At 38.6% G+C, this 19,830-nt stretch overlaps 1 protein-coding gene across 7 annotated transcripts in view; it reads right to left on the bottom strand.

The window, feature by feature from the left end:
• The window catches only part of LOC149017962 (uroporphyrinogen-III synthase, chloroplastic-like), a 50,313-nt gene extending 30,792 nt beyond the window's left edge, over positions 1-19,521 (bottom strand). For 4 of the 7 annotated variants that reach the window (XM_089152285.1, XM_089152284.1, XM_089152283.1 and 1 more), the window contains exon 1: positions 18,628-19,521. In XM_089152285.1, coding sequence (XP_089008411.1) covers positions 18,628-18,894 — 267 coding nt within the window. In that variant the 5' untranslated portion in view covers positions 18,895-19,521. The remainder of the gene's footprint in view (positions 1-18,627) is intronic. The other 3 variants (XM_089152281.1, XM_089152280.1, XM_089152282.1) reach the window with 3 other exon arrangements.
• Positions 19,522-19,830: the final 309 nt, after the last annotated feature.

The following is a 19,830-nucleotide window of genomic DNA, read 5'->3' on the forward strand; positions in this document are numbered from 1 at the left end:
GTGGTGTATTTGGCATGTTTGGCAGATCACAGAGTCAGCGGGCCCCTCGTACATCAGGTTCAGACCGTTCAGTGCCACTACCACGGCAACCATCTGATTATCCACGCCGTCCAGACCCGACCATGGAGCAGGATCCTGATACATTCAAGAGAAAAGGGGCCAAGCAGCCCAAGATATCTGGTGCATGGAAAGGTATGGCAAAGAAGGTAAAGAAAGCAATGTCAAAGTGAATTTATTACAATCACATCCCAGCAAACACAGCACAGGGTCCATACTATACGAATATGATTGATATTATTGCAGCGGCAGGCCCTGGATATAGTGGTCCCAACCCTACAGAGTTGATGACCACCCTCCTTCAAGAGGAGAAGCAAGAGCTGCAGGAGTATATTGATAGTATGAAACCCTTTTGGGATACTTATGGATGCACCATCATGTCTGATGGATGGACCGGCCCGACGAGAAAGTCCATCATCAATTTCATGGTATACTGTGATTGGAGAACTGTCTTCTTGAAATCAGTGGATGCTACTGGTCATACGAAAGACCACAGATATATCATGGGTCTCCTGCAGGATGTGATCGACCAGGTTGGTAGGAAAAATGTGGTGCAAATTGTCACTGACAATGGCTCCAACTATAAGAAGGCCGGTGAAGTGTTGATGGCTTCACCTGATTATAACCTTATGTGGACACCTTGTGGCTGCACATTCAATTGACCTAATGCTTGAAGGACATTGGAAAAATCAGCATTGTCCACAACACCGTTGAGAGTGCAACACAGGTAACCAACTTCATCTACAATCATAACGTTGCTTTGGCAATGATGTGGAGATCATGTGGAGGTGAGTTGGTGCGACCTGGTCCGACAAGATTTGCGACAAATTTCGTCGCCTTGAGCAAAGCATGCAAGATAAGAAGTCGGGCCTCAGATCCATGTTTGCATCGCAGGAGTGGTTTGATTGGGTTGGATCCAAGTAAGATAACTATCTACTATTTCATCTTATAAATTATTATATTTATATTATGAGTTTATGATTATCTTGTATGATACTTATTGTCTATTGACTTAATGAGTTTGTGATAATTCAAAGCACGACCAATGGGCGCGCCGCACAAGACACAATATCATCTCGATGATTTCCGGAGATGTGTTATCAGTAGTGTTGCGGACCATAGATCCTATAGTAAAGGTCTTGTGTATGGTGGACTCTTCCTTGAGGGGACCCACTATGCCCCACTTGTATGCATCCCTCGAGCGTATGAAGGATGCTATAAAGGCAGCAAACCCTAGAGGACATCGGGCTTTCTTAGATATTGTCGATGCACGATGGACAACTCATCTGATGCATCCTCTTCATAGGGCCGGTAAGTAAATTTTCTGGGTTGTTGATTTGTAGTTGTAGACTTGTAGTCTTGTAGACTTGTGGGCTTGTAGCATTGTAGGTATTGGTACTTTGGTAGTTGGTACTAATTTTAAGCTTTTTTAATTATGCAGCATATTTTCTAAACCCTAAGTATCAATATAGTCAACATTTAGGGTTGGACACAAACCTATTGGATGCCCCGATACGGGTGATAACGAAGTTGGAGCCGATGAGATGGTCCAATCATTTTGCCACAATGAGGTGAGACATTGGGAATTTCAAACGATTAGTGAGTTGTATTAATTGTTTAAATAATTTAGATAACCAATCAATACTAATGATTGTATTATTGCAGATCAAATTGTTTAGAGATGCATTTGGGTCTTTTAGTGGAGCTGGTGTCTGTAGGGGCGGAGAAACCATGGATCCAAAGTTAGATACTTATATAGTTAGATCCTTAGGGCTTAGATGCATAAATGTTTTGAGTCTTTTGACTTTTGAGTTTCTAACTTAATGTTTTTGTGATAATGCAGCTGAATGGTGGTATCTCTATGGCAATAGTGCATCAAACTTGCGAAGATTGGCAATCAGGATCTTGTCTCAGACTTGCTCGCCTCTCGGATGTGAGAGGAATTGGAGTACATTCAGCATGATCCACTCCCGCAGGAGGAACCGGTTGGGAAGCCGGCGTCTAAATGACCTCGTATTTATTCACTATAATATGAGGTTGAAGCTGCAATATGCCAGGGAGCAAGCTCAGAATGAAAGGCAATACATCAATCTCGATGATATATTTGATGTTGCCGAAGATGACCAAGATCCCCTCACTCAGTGGATGTTGGACAGGGGGTGAGCCGGTATTGGACCAACCTGAGGGAGGCCCGACCCAGAACTAGCTCAAGCTGCAGGGGTTAATGTGGGTGAGTATATGGCCACTGAAGAGGGTCAGGCACATGCAGAGGCAGCTGCCACTGCTGATGAGGATTGGATGATGGCACCAGGCACGGAGGAGCCGCAGGACGACAATCCCGATGACACACTCTCGCCTAGTCAGACTGGTGGAGATGATGATGGTGGTGGTGGTGGTAGTGGTAGTGGTAGTGGTGGTGGTGGTGGTGGTGGTAGTGGTGGTGGTGGTGGTGGAGGCATTGGAGAGAGTATACATGTTCCACTACCGGAGACACAAGAGGCCCCCACCCGGATACACCTGGGGAGAGTCATTTTGATCATGCCACTCGGGATTATGATCATGGTGGTGATTATCGAGCGTGTGGTCGTCAATATCCCGATACGAGGCCAAGCCACCATCAGAGGGGAGCTGGCCATAACTATGTTAATCCTTGGGATGCGACGATTGCGTCAATGGGGTCCATGAGCTTGGATGAGTCTGTAGGCTCCACACCAGGTTATTGGCCTACGGGTAATTATGGTGTCCCTCTCCCTCCTTCGGATGGACAAGATGATATGGGAATTAGTAACCCCTCTAGTTCTTCGTATCATGGGAGCTATGGTGTCCCTCTCCCTCTTTCACAATCAGAGTCATTCGTACCAACAAGGGCATCTGATGGCATGCAGTACGTTCCTTGGCCCTATTCTCACTTCCCTCAAATTGGAGTTCTCATGGCAGCGGAAGATGACCGCTATAGAACTGCAGTTAATGATTACTTAGACCATTTTCAATATCGTATGAGATGGGATGAGTATGTGAATTTGTTGGGGGGGCATCACTGGAGACAGTCTGAGTCAGAGGAATTCGATCCACCTAGGCACGATTACTTGGTATTGAGAGTTTCAAATTTTATATGGTTGGATGACTTTATGTATTACAGTATTTGTACAATGAATTGTAGACTTTATATGATTTGGTTTTATGAGTTTTTAGGTTTTTAGTTTTGGGGCTTTCGTCCGCGTATAGTAGGACATGGGTCGATTAAGAACATTAGTTTAAGTAATGTTTTAGATCAAAATAACACTACCAATGTGTTTATTGGCCTCAAATTAGGCTACACATCAAATTTCAGGTCAAAATGACCAAAAAAACCCATCGAAACAGGGGTTCGATTTTTCATCGAACCTCTACCAAAAGTCGCCCGACTTTTGGCAAAATTTCGGCCGTGTCGCCGTGTTGCCAAGGAGCGACACGGCTCGAAATTTCGAACTATGGTTATATTGTCATTTGTATGGGGTGCAGACGGAAGAGGGAGACCTTGAGGCTTGAATAGAATAGACTTGTAAGTTGTAACTTGAAAGTAATAACAATACAGCTTCTTCTCTGATTCATGTACTATATAGTATATACTTGGAATGTTGGATGTTACATTTTCAGTAGTTTTTTAGTAAACTAGTAGTTATTATAGTGTTTATTATGCTTGAAATAGCTAGTATGCAAAAATCCAACTCAATTTGAGTGCATTTGAGGCTCGAATTTGAGTTTTCAAGAATCAGGAAAAAAGTATCCAGTTTCGGTCGAAACGAAATTTCGACCTTTTCCAAGGTCGAAATGTTCATTTCGATCAAATTTTTTACCTTGACATAGACTAAAGAAGCATGATGTGAGTTCCTGACCTTTTCACAAAGAGAGTATGATCAACATTAATTTGCTTGTAACCTATCGATGTCACAGCTTTTTGGAGGCGTCCAAACCAACACCTGGGAGATTGCTTCAACCCATAAATTGACCGCTTCAACCGACAAACCTTCCCTTTTGTTTTGTTGTCAAAGTTTCCATGTGGGATTTCTATGTAGACCTCTTCTTTCAATTTTCCATGCAAAAATGCATTCTTTACATCTAATTGATGTAAACCCCAATCTTTATTCACAGCTATTGATAACAAGACCTTGACTGTATTCAATTTTGCAACAGGAGAAAAGGTCTCTTGATAATCAATTCCATAAGTCTAAGTGAACCCTTTTGCAACCAATCTAGCCTTCAATCAGTTGACTAAACCATTCATGCTTTGTTTTACCACAAACACCCACTTACAGCCTACCAGTTGTTTCCCTGGAGGAAGAGTAACCAACTCCTAAGTACCATTCTTCTTCATAGCCTGTATTTCCTCTACCATTGTTGCCTTCCAATTTTTATTAGCATAAGCTTCCTGTCAAGTCTTTGGAACAGATGCAGTAGATAAATAAGATATAAAAGCTTGTTAGGATTAGACAAAGAATCATAGGAAACGTATTTAGCTATATGGTGTCGAGTACACGATCTGATTCATTTTCTAACAGCAATAGGGAGGTGAGAAGAAGATACCTTAGGGATACTTTCAGGACCTGAATTTGGATTAGGAGATTGAAATGGTAACATGTCAACCTTCTCTACCTGCTGTTGCCGACTGGTTTCTTCCTCTAATAGGTTTGCACATCCGCTTTGGTCAATTTGCCTTTGAAAGACCTCAATAGTGTGCCTTACAGGAATGGTCTCCCCCTGGATAGGATCCTCACAAGGTTCATATGGGAAATAGAAGACTGGGTGTCTACATGTACGCTGGCTGAATGCTCCCCCTATTCAGGAATCTCTTCCTAAACCTCTAACTGAGGCTAAATTAGGGTTGGTAGGTCTCTATATGTGACAGAAATATCCAAAATGGGAAAAAACACCTCTGTTCTTGGAGTCTCCCCCCAGAGAGGTGTATAATAAGGAGTAAACTCATAAAAGATGACATCCATGGACACTATTGTCTTCCTCGAAGGAGGATGGTAACATTTGTAACCTTTTGGAGTAGCAGAATACCCTAGAAAAATGCAGCGGAGGCCAAGAGGTTCCAACTTACTCTTGTGGGTCGAAGTTTTGGCATAACACACAACCAAATATCATTGGAGGAACTATAAAGGAAGATGTCCCTTGAAGAACCTCACTAGGGCATTTGAAGTCAAGGATTCTACTAGGCATCCTATTCATGAGGTATAATGCAGTGAGAACTGCGTCACTCCAATATTGGTCGGAGACATTCATGGCAATTAGAAGAGAACGAGCAATCTATAAAAGATGCCTATTCTTCCGTTCGGCCACTCCATTTTGGGCCGCAGTAGCAACACAATTAGTCTGATGTATTATGCCAGAATCAGAGAGGTATCTTTGAAATTCTTTTTCATTATACTCGATTCCATTGTCACTACAAAGGACCTTCACAATGGCATTGAATTGAGTTTTAACCATATTATGAAAATCTTGAAAACATCGGAAAACTTTATTTTTTTGTTTTAAAAGATAAATCCATGTGGAGCAAACATGACAATCAATAAAAGTAACAAAAAAACGATGGTCAGTAATAGATATACAGTGACAAGAGCCCCACACATCACTATGAATTAACATAAAAGGAATAGAACTTATATTATTAGGAGAAGGCAAATAACTTGAACAAATATGTTTAGCCAAAACACAAGCTTCACAAAAAAAATCCCTATGACAAGACGAGCTAAATCAAGGAAAAGTTTTCTTAGACTTCCTAAAGGAGGATGGCCTAGCCTACGATGCCATTGGTGGAGAGCTGACAAATTGAACGGAAAGCATAGCAGAACAAGAGGATCCATTCGATTCCAACAAGTAGAGGCCGTTGTCTAGTTTACCACGTCCAATCTCCTTCCCCTGTTACCAGATCCTGAAAGACACAGTAGAAGGGAAAAAATGTTATTGTACAATTCAAGTCATTGGTAAGACTACTAAGGCTGCGTTTGTTTGTTGGAATAAAGGTGGGGTGGAAAAAAATGGGTGGGAAAATTCTTGAAAAAATTGTAGATTTCTTATTTTTCCCTTAAATCCCAAAATTGTAAAATTGTAGATTGTTTGGTTGCTTGGGGTGGGAAAGTGAGAGACAAGCTTCCTTGAATCAAGGAAATTGTCTGGTGAGGTGGCAGCCCAACTTTCCCACCCCAAGGCTTTTTAAAACCCCACAAATTTGGTGGGATTTTATGAAAAAGTTTGGAAAAGTAAAAAGTGGGACCCACCACTATCACTTTCCCACAAAACCCTTTCCTTTCCTTTCCTTCTCCCTCACCCCACAATACATGGGGCCCACATGTTTTTTTTTTCCACCCCACCTTTGCAAACAAACGCAACCTAATGGAAAGAAGGTTAGTAGAAAAATATGGAACATGTAAAACTGAAGACAAAGAAAGGGATGGTGAATGTTGTATGGTTCCCTTTCCAGCAATGGAAGAGTAAGAACCATCAACTATACGGACCTTATCTTTCCCTGAGGTAGGTAAATAATTCAAGAAAAGAGAAGCAAAACTTGTCATATGGTCTATCACTCCAGTATCAATAATCCATGGAGTCGAAACTGAAGAAGCATGGAAGCCGTTAAATACGGTACCTGAAGTAACAAAGTAGGAATTTGAATGTGCAGTTGACGAGGCATTAGAAGAGGCAGTGGCAGCAGCAGCAGTAGATGACTGTAGAATGTGCCTTAGAGCAAGCAACTCTTCCTGGGAAAAACCGATATTTGAAGTAGGTGCGGTAAAAATAGTTTCTGAATAATGAGCCTTGGGTCTTCTTTTGAGCCCTTTTTTGTTCAAAATCTACAAGTTTCCCATGTAATTTCCAGCATGTGGCTTTGGTATGACAATGCTTGTGGCAATGCACACACTTAACCATATCTTTGACTGATTCTGTTCAGGACACCATACTCACACTCTGAAGAACAGATTTTTCCACTATCGGGTGATATAACATAGTCAAATGACGACTCTCCTCACATTGAACAAGTGCATAGGATTGTTCCAATGTAGGAAAGGGAGAGTGACTCAACACCTGTACTCGAATCAAATCATACTCCACATTTAAGCCAGCCAAAAAATCATATAGTCGAATTTTGTCAACATATTTCCTGAAGGCAACCACATCATTAGGATTAGTCTATTGGTAGTCACCATCATAGTCTAACTCTTGCTAGAGAGAACGTAATTCAGCATAGTACTGGGCAACTGTCAACTCTTTCTGTGTGGTCTCATGAAGTTTCTTTCATAGCTCATAGATCTGCGCATCATTCCCTAATTGTCCATAAGTCTCTTTAGTAGACTTTCAAATCTGTGCTGCTATATCCAACAATAAATATCCCCTAGCTAGATTTGGATGCTTGGAATTCAAGAGAAATGACATCATAAGAGAGTCGTCTGAAATCCACTTATCCTGAAGAATGTCAGCAGTCAAAGGTTTGGTTGTAGTGCCCATAATATGACTGACTAGATCTCTTCCAGTAATTGTCAAATAGGCGGAACGAGACTAGATCAAGTAATTGGTTCCATCGAATCTAACAGAGAGTGATGGAAGGATGGGATAATTTTCATGACTTGTCAAAACTGGAGAAACATCCGGTGTAATCATATCTTTAGTCCACTTACCAAGAACACCACCAAAAACAATTTTTATCAAACCCGCTGAAAATTCTGATCAAACCCTTTTGAAAATTTCTAATCAAACCTTCTGAAATTGGCCAGAAAAATCTGCAGAAAATATCATGACTTGCTGATCAAATCTACTGGAGAAAAATCTGATAAGAACTGCTGTTCTGCAGGCTGCAAACTGGTTCTGAAATATCCCAAGAAGGTGTAAGAGGTCAAAAAAATATTTCTCTGAGCAGTGGTATTTTTCGGATTCAATGTTGCAGTAATTTTCTGATTAATACTGCATAAAACCTGCTGTTAGAAGAATCTGAAACATTACAGGAGGTGTAAAAACTCCCAAAAAAAAAAAAAAAAAGGGCATTGCAGTAGAGAAGAGAATAGCAGAAACAAAGGAAAAAAGAGAGGAGTAAGAAGCTGTTAATGGCAGAAACACATCCAGAAAGAGAGCAGAGGTGGAAGAAGAAAGAAGGGGGGAGAAAACGATAAAGAGATAGGTGGAAGAAAAAAAGTAAAAAGAAGAAAGAGAGAAGCACAAAAAAAATAGAATTTGTTCTTGGTGGTGTAGAACACAAGAGGAAGAAGAAGAAACAAAGGAGAAGGAGAGGAGACAATGCTGGCTATGGCAGAAACAGGAAAAAAATAGAAAGCCAAGGCGGAAGAAAGAAGAGAAAAGAAAAAAGAAAAAAAAATCATGGAAGAAAGAGGTGGAAGAAAGAAAGAAGGAAAAAGAAAAAAATACCTTGGTTTTTCGATTCTAATTTAACTTGGCTCTAATGCCATGTGGAAATAATTGAATCCTTAGGTAATCAATGTGACCCCTAAGCTTCTTATAATAATGTGAAATATACAAAGTTACATAATTACCCTCACTAACCAACTGAATAATAATAACTTGAACCACAACTTATAATTAAACCAACCCACAAATAAACCAAACCAACCAACAAAAACCAACCCATACACAGCCTTTTTTCCGCAGGCTTTCCTAGAGATCCTTAACACATGCTATATTTCTTTGTTGCAACCCATATTGATTTTGGGTATCTCAATATCATCCTACAAGGATATCTTAAAACCCTAATCCTTCCCATACCACATTTTAGTTTTGTTAAACCAAATCTTTTCCAAAACCCTAGAATCTCCATCATCTTTGTTTCATCCAAGAATTACCCCCACCCATTTGATTTGTGATAATTGAGCTATCCACATTAATTTTTGATTGATCCATTCACCCCATATTAATTTGAAATAATTCTTAATCTAAAGTACTCCCATGGGAATTTAGCAAAACCCTAGCTTCTTTACAACCTTCCCATAACTTTTCCTTAAGGTATCCTAGTTACCTTAACATCATCTATTAGCTTTTGAATCTTATTTGCTGGTTTGGTTGAAAGATTTTAGGCAAATCTCAATTTTAGGGAATTCTTCCAAGAAACCCTAAACCTAAAATTGGATTTATATCCCAATGTCACTTCTTCTATATCCTTTAATGTTGTTTTTCATGATCCTCAGTGTAATACCAACCTTTTGTCTATGAGCCACCTAACCAAATCCTTATTGTTAAGTCATTTTTTTCTTTTTTCCCATCTTGATGTAGCATCAATTGAATGTGGGCCAATTCTTCCAAGATCTTTAAGGGCCTGTTTGGTTACTTGAGTCAGTAGATTTCAAAAATCTAGAGATTTCAAATCTATAGACTTCAAATCTCTGGAGTCACGATTCATAAAATTAACTGTTTGGTTAGCTTGAATTTTTGGAATGAAATTTGTAGATTTATCCTAAAATTATTGAATTATGGTTCAAATGTTTAACACTTTGATAATAGGGGTGAAATCTCTGGATTTCACCTCACACCCATAAATCTACAGATTCACGTTTTTAGTGTAAAAATGTGAATCTATAGATTTCATGAATCTAGGGATTCACACAACTAAACAACTAAAAATCTCCCATTTGTGAATCTAGAGATTTGAAATCCAGAAATCTCTGGATTCATGTAACCAAACAGCCCTAAAAGAACCAACTCATGAGGTGGACAGGTTTGGTTTTAGGGGAAAAAGATTAAGTTAGGCTGTGCGGTTAACAGTCACACTCTTGAATGATATCTATGATATCATTATATCAAGGATACTAAGCCCATCTCATAAGAGAGATGGGATAAATTAATGAAGAGGAGAAATTGGATTCTATAGGTATCAGACGGGTTGAAACTTGGAGAGGATATAGGTAATAATATAGGGATATCCGGATATAATTCCCCCAAGTTTTATTGGGTTTGGATCATTAGATTATTAGATTATAAGTTATAAGGATTCTTGTTTTGGGGGTTTTAGGGTGAACTGAAACCATATATATACACTGTTAGAATTGGGTAAAACTAGGAGTTAAGGTTATGAGGCTTGAGGGGATGATGTACCTAAAGTGTGGGACAGATATGACAGCTAGATTAATGCAGATCCAACATTAAACTTTGGGTGTCTTGGAAACTCTAAAGATTCAAGAAAATTCAAGGGGAAAAAAAGAAGTAAAAAGTGACAAGAAAAGTAGATGGGGTAGACTGCTAGATACCTGGATGAAGGAGCCTACCGAAGCTTTGGATTGAATGGAGATGGAGACTGTAGACCGTCAATTCAGCCATAGCAAGCATCTAGGCTTGACTTCACTATGGACCTCAATTGTTCTTCAATCTTGGACCTTCCAAATAGAACAGAAACAGTTGTAGCAGCAACAGACGAGAATATTCTACTGGTTATCTTTATTAACCATCTCAAAATTGTGTGCCTTCCCATAGCGTGGAGGGGCTTACTTATCATAATAAGTTGGAGTCCTAGTCTAATTTGAACACCTGATTGAACATTTAACTCAAATTAGAAACCAATTGATTTAGACTAGCCACTTAAAACTGAAACATTATATATCTAAGAATATTATTCTACTCTTATAACTTAAGTTGGGCAGCTTTTACATAATTAGATTAATTAAACTAATTAATAGCCTATACGTACTTAAGACTTAATCTCTTGGGACCATAGAATAGGCTCAACACCCATATCTCTCACTCCTAGGTTGATTTCAAAGGAAAATAGTCAAATTCAGTGTTGGATCTGCATCACATTGTATTTTCAGGGTGAATCTTGAGATAAGGGAACTACTTAAAACTTTAAAAATCATGAAAGAAAGAAGGTAGGGGAGAAATTGTGGGAGAAAAGATAGGTTTCTAGTCTATTAACCAAATATGAGGAAAACAGTCAATTTCCATAAATTAATAGAAGAAAAAAATCAATGGTTATGATTAGATCTGATAAAATGAATGGCTAAAATTCTAAATGTCCAACTAATAAAACTTAAGATTGAAATTGTTATTGAAAGTTTAGGGATTGTATTTTCTTTTCTTTTTTTTGTGGGGGGGGGGGGGGAGATACTATATTTCACACATAGAAAGAAAAAACAAAGGGGAAAATAAAGGGAATACGGAAACTTTCAAAACAATCAAGGGGGGCCATCCCTCGGCCCCTTAGTAGCTCCACTTCTAAGCTCACGGAAATGCCTAACCAAACCCTTTGGGTGCTAGCATATAGTACCCAATGGTCCTTTAAGAATGATCCCAGAAAGACTAATTGACTGTGATCATTGTCACACTAATGTAGACAAAGAAAAATTGTACTGGTGCTAATTGGTACTGTAGATCTACCACATGCTATTATACCATGGTTATTAAGGTATCACCTGAGTGTTCAAGCACCTTGACCACCTTTTTTGTGTCACCTTGCGTTTAGACCCCCTCTAATGCCTTGGGAAGCCTAAATGTTATGAAACTTCATACTATGTGTCTATTGGTAGAAATCTTGTTACACATTCATATAAGAAACAAACTATCATATCTCAATCTAGTATAAGATCATGCATCCAGCTTGAGGGGGAGTATTAAGAATGCTATGTCTATAACACAGTTGTTAAGGCATCGCCTAGGCGTTCGGGCACCCTCGGGGCCTATAAAGTGAACGTCACCTAATTGGAATCCCATAAGGCGGTCGCCTCAGGCACCTCAAAAGCCTTAGACCCCAAGGCGACCGACTTATTGGGGGGGTTTTTTTTGGGGGGATAAAAAAAGGTGCCAAATCAATGGCCTATAATATAAAGACATATGATGCTAATCTAAAGGTGTTCACTGGTTAGATTACACATCAGTTAAAAGATATTGTGCATGGTTATACATGGAATCATATCCATTGCCATTTGGTTGGGGGGGAAAAACCAAAAATCGCAAACTTAAAACAATCGAAAACCCCAAAATCAAAAGAACAGCGACCGACGAAGCTCCTCTTCCTCTCGGCTTCTCTGATTCCTCTTTGCAATCGCCGCCGATGACCATCCCTCTCTGCAATCGCCGGTGATCATCCCTCTCTCCAATTGTCGGCGGTAAGTTTCTTTTTTGTTCCTCTAACGTTGACTGAAGTATTTTTCGTCGCCCAACTTGTACAGGCCTCCCTTCATAGCTCGAGCTGCAGCACCAGACTACCAAAGAACTAATTCAAGTTGCAATGGCACTATTCATCTCAGGAGAAGCTGCGAAGGTTGGCAATGCAATTCTTTGAGACTCTACTTTTTCTTATCTTTTTTATTTTATTTTGTCAAGGCTAACAATCTTAACAAAATCAATACTCCATTTGCAAAAATATCCAGTGACTTTTGGGTGTTTGTACATTGTCTTCTCAAGCGACGGTATGTCTCTGGCAAACTACTTCTTTTCTTTCTTTTTTTTCTTTTTTTAACTTTGTTTCTGTTTTAACGCCATCAATAGTGTTATAACGTATAACCGAATAAAGAGACAAGCTTGTTAGCTTCTACCGAGTCCTGAAATCCTGATTACTGTTGCTTGAAATAAATCCGTAAGCTTGTATTTCTCTCATTTTATTTTGTCTGAAAAGTTGATAGTTTTTCTCTTTTCCGCTCTTTTAGTTGAGCAAAATCACAATAGTTGTGTACTTGTGTTCATGATTTATATGGCGTGCAGTACATGATATATACATTATATTTTCTTGTCTGATTAATTAGAAGCTGAAATTTCAGTTTTTATTAGTACATATTATTTCTGAGTGCAATTATATACTCTTCCTCCAATTATAATATTAAGAATATTGCTATTAATATGTATGTGTTTCATGTTTTTTATTTGTAGATGTTTCCTAGTTATTTATAATGGCCTCTAATAATCCGACGGCTGCTGCAAGTGGGAGTGAATCTAGTTATGATCCCTTGAAAGACCCAAAAAGAAAGGCCAAGTCAAATGACCCAGGGTGGAGGTATGGGTATTGCCGTATTGGCCAGATGTGGCTGATAAGAATACAGTCAGGTGCACTTTGTGCAACAAACACCTTAAAGGAGGAATTAGAAGATTGAAGCAACATCTAATGGATGGATATGGGGATGTTGTAAAGTGCACCAAGAACACTACAACAATTGCCCAACATATGAATGCACTATTGTTGAAAAATAAAAAGAGGGCAATTGTTACTAATTTGGATAATGAGGAGTATGATGATGTTCAACAAGATACCGGAGAAGAACATCCTACTCCTACCTCTACTAAAGGAGGGACATTTCTTAGTGTTGGGTTTAAGGTGTGCTCCAAAAAAACAAGCTCTGGGACTGCATCAAAGAGATTGAAAAGTGTCATCAATAAAGCACTAGTAAGGGGGTCCTATGGATATGCATGTTAGATGCGCTCTTGAAGAAGTTGTTGATGATAGGATGGCAAAGGGTACTATTCAAACAACAATCTTGAATAGAATGAGATCCGCAGAAGAAAAAAAGCGAGATAACCACATCACTGATTCGGTGTAACAGTGTGGCATTCCATTCAATGCAATTAAAGATAAAAGTTTTGAGGTGATGCTAGAGTCTGTTGCACAATATGGTTGTGGGTATAAGCCCCCAATTTATCATGAAATCGGAGTGCTTTTTATTGAAGAATGTGAAAGATAGAACAATGGAGATGAGGAAAAATTATAAAAGGTATTGGAAGATGTATGGATGCACACTCATGTCTAATAGGTGGACTGATAAAAAGGATAGGCAGGCGCCAAAATTTGATCGTGTCGCTAACCAATCAAAAATAAAATCCTATACTAATCTACCAAGCAGAAAGTACGGAGTCGAACTATGGGGAACTAAAAGGCTAAGTCACTAAGATTGAATTCAACAAAACTAAATTTAAACTAAATCTACTAATTAATGCAAAAACGTTAACTATGAATATGTGAAGATCTTTGGGATTTCGAATCCCCAATGCTTTTCCCTAACCGATATAACTCTACACTTCAAAGCAAATTAGGGATGGTCTTCCTAGGTATGCCCTATCTTCGCAAGACTATCGTCCTTCACCGAAGCTTGGCACGCTTAGTTCGCTGAGCTATAGAACATCTTTGGCCAAACTCAAATACAATCAACTAGAAGATACAGAACAATCAAATTAATGACATAAGCATGGTTCATCTACATCCCAAAGAAAATGAACTAGTTACTCATTATCACAAAGTTCATAAGAAAAATAAAGATGAAACATAGGGGATTCATTGTGTGTGGGAGACATAAAAGAGAAGCCAGCCACAGAGAAAAAGAAGACGGCGAACGCAGCTCTCATCTCTCTCATTGCTGAAGAAGACCACATATCAATTTTCTTGTGAAATGTCCAGAGGGAACATTCTTCCTTGGTTCTGTGGATGCATCTAGCCATGTGCAAGATGCAAAAATGTTCTTTGAAATATTGGATAGTAAAGTTGAACAAATTGGGGAAGAACACGTAATTCAAGCGGTGACTGATAATGCCTCAAATTACAAAGCAGCAGGGGCATTATTAATAAAAAAGAGGACTAAATAATATTGGACTCCTTGTGCATCCCATTGTCTTGATCTGATGCTAGAAAACATTGGGAATTTGAAACAATATAAAAGGGTGATAATTCAAGCGAAGAGAATAATCACTTTCATTTATAGACACACAAGATTGTTGGAGGCCTTGAGACAGAAGACAAATGGCAGGGATCTTGTGAAGGCTACAGTTACTAGATTTGTCACTTCATTTTTGACACTCCAAAGCCTATTAAAACACAAGGATGACTTAAGGCACTTATTCATTTCTGAGAGTGGACAAAATTCAATTTGTCCAACATAGAAGCAGGGATAAGAGTAGTTGAAACAACATTTGCTACAACATTTTGGCATGGTGTGAGGATTGCATTAGAGCATCACAACCTCCTATGATTGTACTGAGGATTGTAGATGTTAATGAAAGACCCACATTGCCTGAAGTATTTGTAGCCATGCAAGAGGCTTAGAGAAGAATAAAGGACAATTTTAAAGGCAAAGAACGACTCTAGAAAAAGTCATACATATAAATGATAGGCGATGGGAGTGTCAGATGGAGAGACCTCTATATGGTGCAGCCTTATTTTTTAATCATAGGAAGTTCTACAATTTAAATGTTGTGGATGATTGTGAGTTGATTAGTTCTCTCTGAGCTTCTTTTAATGAAGTTGTTGCAAGACTAGTATCTGATGTAAGTTTACAAGATAAGGTATTACATCAAGCAAGTGAATACAAGCAAGGTAGAGGTCCTTTCTCCACAAGTATGTCTATCAGACAGCGAACAACTATGAGTCCTCGTAAGTTTTTACTTGTATGCTTTTTATTTTTAGTTATACTTGTATTTGGTTTGTAACTCTAGTTTTTATGTTAATCTATTCTTTTTATATTATAATTACTTGGTGGAATACACATGGAGGAAATGCTTTTGAGCTTACAAGGATTGCACGGAGGATACTAGACCTTTGTTGTTCTTCCTCTGGTTGTGAACGGAATTGGAGCGCATTTGAGTTTGTAAATATTAAGTGATTCAAGTATTTAAAATACTTTTAAGTTAAAATTTTGGAAGGATGACTTGAGATTCTATTCAATTGCTTATGAATTTAGGTTCACACCAAGAAGAGGAATAGGCTAGTACATGAGTGGTTGAATGATCTAGTTTTTATTCAGTACAATTGCCGTCTTCAAGAAAGGTTCAATAAAAGGCAATTACAGTGTAGAAATTATGATCCACTACTCTTTGATGAGCTTGACTAGAGTAGTAAGTGGATGGTTAGTCAGCCTGATGATTTAGTCCATTCTGAGGGTGATCTTACTTGGAGCACTATTGATAAGAGCTATGGGGGCATCTGCATCACTTGAGGATCAGAACAGACCGAGGAGAGGTCAACCAACTGAATCAACATCTAGTGGAGTTAATTTATACTACTCACGTTGTAAGTCTTCAGAGAGAGTGGTTGAGAAACATGACTCCGAGTCTGATGGAGACATGGAACAAGTGAAAGATTTGAATAATGATGAGAATATTGTAGATGATTATGGTTTGAGGTCTAGGACAAGTACCTCTTCGGAGCACAACTTCAAGAAGATCTCCCACTAGCTACCAATTTGCTTGATGATGACTATGAGTAGTTGATTTATACTTTTCTATTGGGAATTTTGGATATGGATTGTGAATTTTTATTAGGAATTTTGGATATGGATGTTTTGTTATATTTGGGATTTGGACTTTAGATTTTAAATTGTAAGTGGTATTGTTTGCTTAAATATTTAAAACTTTGTATTTGGATATTTGGATATATGTTTTGTTTCATTTTCTTCTTCTATTTATGAGGATATTTGGCTAGAGCTCAACAATGTAGAGGAGGTGGAGCTGTAGCCTGTAGGTGTTGGTGGAGGTGGAGTTGGTGTTGGTGCTAGTGACATTCAACGAAGCTATGTTGTCTACTTGTTTTGTTTATGCATTTATGTGTTTACTATTTAGTCCCATTTTATCGTATCTTGATTCTTGAATTCAATTGTTAATGATAGTATGATACTTGGAATTTATTTAGGACCTACTATGTGTGGTTTGTAATATGTTGAATGACTTGAGGTAGGCTAATATCAGTTTTTTTTATTATATAAGATATTTATAATAAATAAGAGTGTATGAGACGTACACTAAAAATTTCACTTAAAACGCCTCAAAAACACCTCAAAGGGCGCCTCGTCAACTCATCGCCTCAACTAGCCTAAACAACCTTGCATCGCCTCATCCCTCATCGCCATGACAACTATGGTTTATAACCATGGATGGGTAAGCTAGAATTCTTTCTTTTGTGTATTCCTATCTCTTTGTTCCTTTTCACTATACATAAATACATTGCTCACGGTAGGGATTGAGTACCTAAAAAGAACTGACTTCTTCTCTTCTTTTTCTTTCTCCTCCTCCTTGTACAGCTGCTGGTTGAGTGTTTTTGGTATGAAAACAAACCCAAATTCCTTAACATTATTCTACAAAAGAGTAGTTAGCTAGGAATCCCTTGCCCAAACTGAATGATAAAATCAAAAGAAAAAAGAAGGCTTAAATTTTAGGGGTTCATTCTTCTTTTTAGTTTCACACTGTGCGAGGTTTGTTTTTTCTATTTGTTCCATTTATGTAAGATCTAACTGCAGTTACAGAACCGTATGTCAGTAGTTTTTGGCCGTTTATAATAACCTTTAGATACACAACTACAAGGGAGTCTACAGTAGCCCTAGTACATTGTCTCCATATTGGTATTATTTGGTTGTGCATTTGTAATTAGGGACACACTAAACATTGGTTAAGCTTGAATTTTTCTCTCAGAATATCTACTCTTGATGTCACCACTTGGCATTTGTTTTATTCCTTTGGCTATGGCTACTGCTGCCCCTTATGTTTTTGGAATTGATCTTAGAACTAATGTTGCTATATTACATTGTAGTTGAAAGTAATCTCAGTTCTGACTTGCATTGTACCATCTCCGGTGAAGCCAAATCTGGTCATGGTACAGCTCCTCGTTAATATTTTTGTTCTTTTTTTCTTTTCTTTTTTCCTTTTCCAAGTTACCTAATGAATCCAGATCATAACCCCTTTTTTTTTTTTTCGGGGGTACTAGTGCTTTTTCAAATACTAGAATTGAAATGACGTCCGCAAGGGTCGAACAACGACATCTCCACCAAGAAGTATGGATCTTACCACTCAACCAACCCAACATTGGCAATCCAGATCATGACCTTGTAAAAGGACATCTGAGACACTCCATGAATTAATCACATAGAGACCACCATGAGACCCATTGTGGGGTGGATTTCATTCTCAACAGTGTATTCCATGTGACTGGTTTCGGGAAAGTCTTGGACTACCTTTGACAAGGACATGATCCAAGCCCCTAACCGGATTGCTTTCACTTTGATATCCTGGAAACCACATCTACAGATCAACTACGCTATTAATAGTCAATTTTTTATATTTTGGTAAACAACCAAGCCATCAATTGGAAGCTATGTTTAGTTTATATGTTAAGATTTAATTTCATTTTACTCTAGGTCAGTCAGTCAGGCTTGATGATGAATTCCCCAGCAGCAAGATTTCCGATAGTACTTAATATATTCACTGTCGTACGTAATTTTCAGAGAGATCAAACTCAAAACTAGCTCTCTCTTTCTTTTTCAAACACTTGATCATACATTGAAAAGAGAACATCAAACATTTTTTTTTATGTTTCCAGTTGTGTTGGAACGTCTAAAAGCTGTCTATAAAATATATGCGAGTCAAGACTACAGGAATTACTTGAAGAAGAACAAGTAGGGGGAAACAAAGCTATCTATAAAACACATGGGAGTCAAGATTAAAGGAATATCAGAAGGAAGAAAGGAAGAAAAAAAAGAACAAGAAACCTGCAATCAGATTGTGATAACCGAATCAAAATACCTTACACCTAGGAAACTTCTCATGGTAAGATTTTCATAAAAACAGACTTGAAACCTAAACGAAAGAAACAAATCCAGTAAAGCAATAAAGACGAAAATTTTAAAAGGTTACCAGCGCTGTAATAAGCTTGTCATTCTTGCCACGTTCCCTTGTAACGACGACCTTCGGCTCTTGAATAGAAAACGCACCTAAAGAAGAAGAAGAAGAAGCTTGAACTCTGAACATGAGCCAACTTGGTCCGTGATGAGGTCGCAAGGGACACGAACGATGGCCGGGAAGGAAGATCGAGGAGATAAGAGTGAGTCCAGACATTGGAACTCGATACGTGTTTGGTAATGAATAAAGACTAGAGATCCACATCACTATCACACCGCCCATAGATCACCTTGTCGACGCCTGTCGAATCGTCAACCACGTTTCTATTAATTAATTTTGAAAAGCAAAAAAAATCACTTACCCGAATGCTGCGTTGGTGATTCCTTCATTCCTTGTTCACCGACATCCTTATCCGTTCTCTTTCGGGCCTGATTCACTGTTTCACGTTTTAGATTTCATATTTTAAGGTTTTAGGCTGTACGAATTTAAGGTTTTCAAACCTCAGGCGTTACAGCTTTAAATTTGACTTCTCTGAAGATCTCCGGCAACAATTCTCCTGCATGAAGATTGAAGAAGAAGAAGATCGAGAATTCAATTTTGTATAAGCGTTTTCCGACGAGTGATGCATTTCGGCGAGAGAAGATAAAGCAAAGAAACGTTCCTTATTTTAATGAAGTTTCCAAATCTCGACTCGTGCAAGGGAGGGAACCACTTGTTCTGCCTTCTGCATCCTCTCTATCCGACATCCTATCGCCGTCATGGCTGCAACATTAAAATAAACCCGTTGGGAATCTGTTTCGGTGCTTCCCCGTTTCCCAAACAACCACAATCTCAGCTCCTCTTTATCCGAAAAAGAAGAAGGAAACAAAAAACGGGTTTTTTAGGCAACACCCATAGTACTAGGGTACACTCATTGTAATGGCTTAAACTACACGGCACTTAAAAGGCCTTTAATCCCATTTAACTCCTTCAAAATTTAAAATTTAAACTATTTAATTATTCTTATTTATCTTTTGAGCAGTGAAAATTACCAAATACCCTTAAGTTCTCTCTTCACCCATCTTTTTCCTATCACTTGCAAAAAACTGTTCAACCCCGTCAAAAATCACCACACCCCCTCCCTTGCCGGAGATCACCACCCCCACCGCTGGCTTTCCCCTTGCCAAAATTCACACACCAAAAATCTGGCTGGCTCTCCTCCTTATTCTATCTTGGGCT

The sequence above is a fragment of the Hakea prostrata genome, chromosome 4, assembly GCF_041222555.1.
Source record: "Hakea prostrata isolate BN-2017 chromosome 4, UWA_Hpros_2, whole genome shotgun sequence".
Classification (NCBI taxonomy): Eukaryota; Viridiplantae; Streptophyta; class Magnoliopsida; order Proteales; family Proteaceae; genus Hakea; species Hakea prostrata.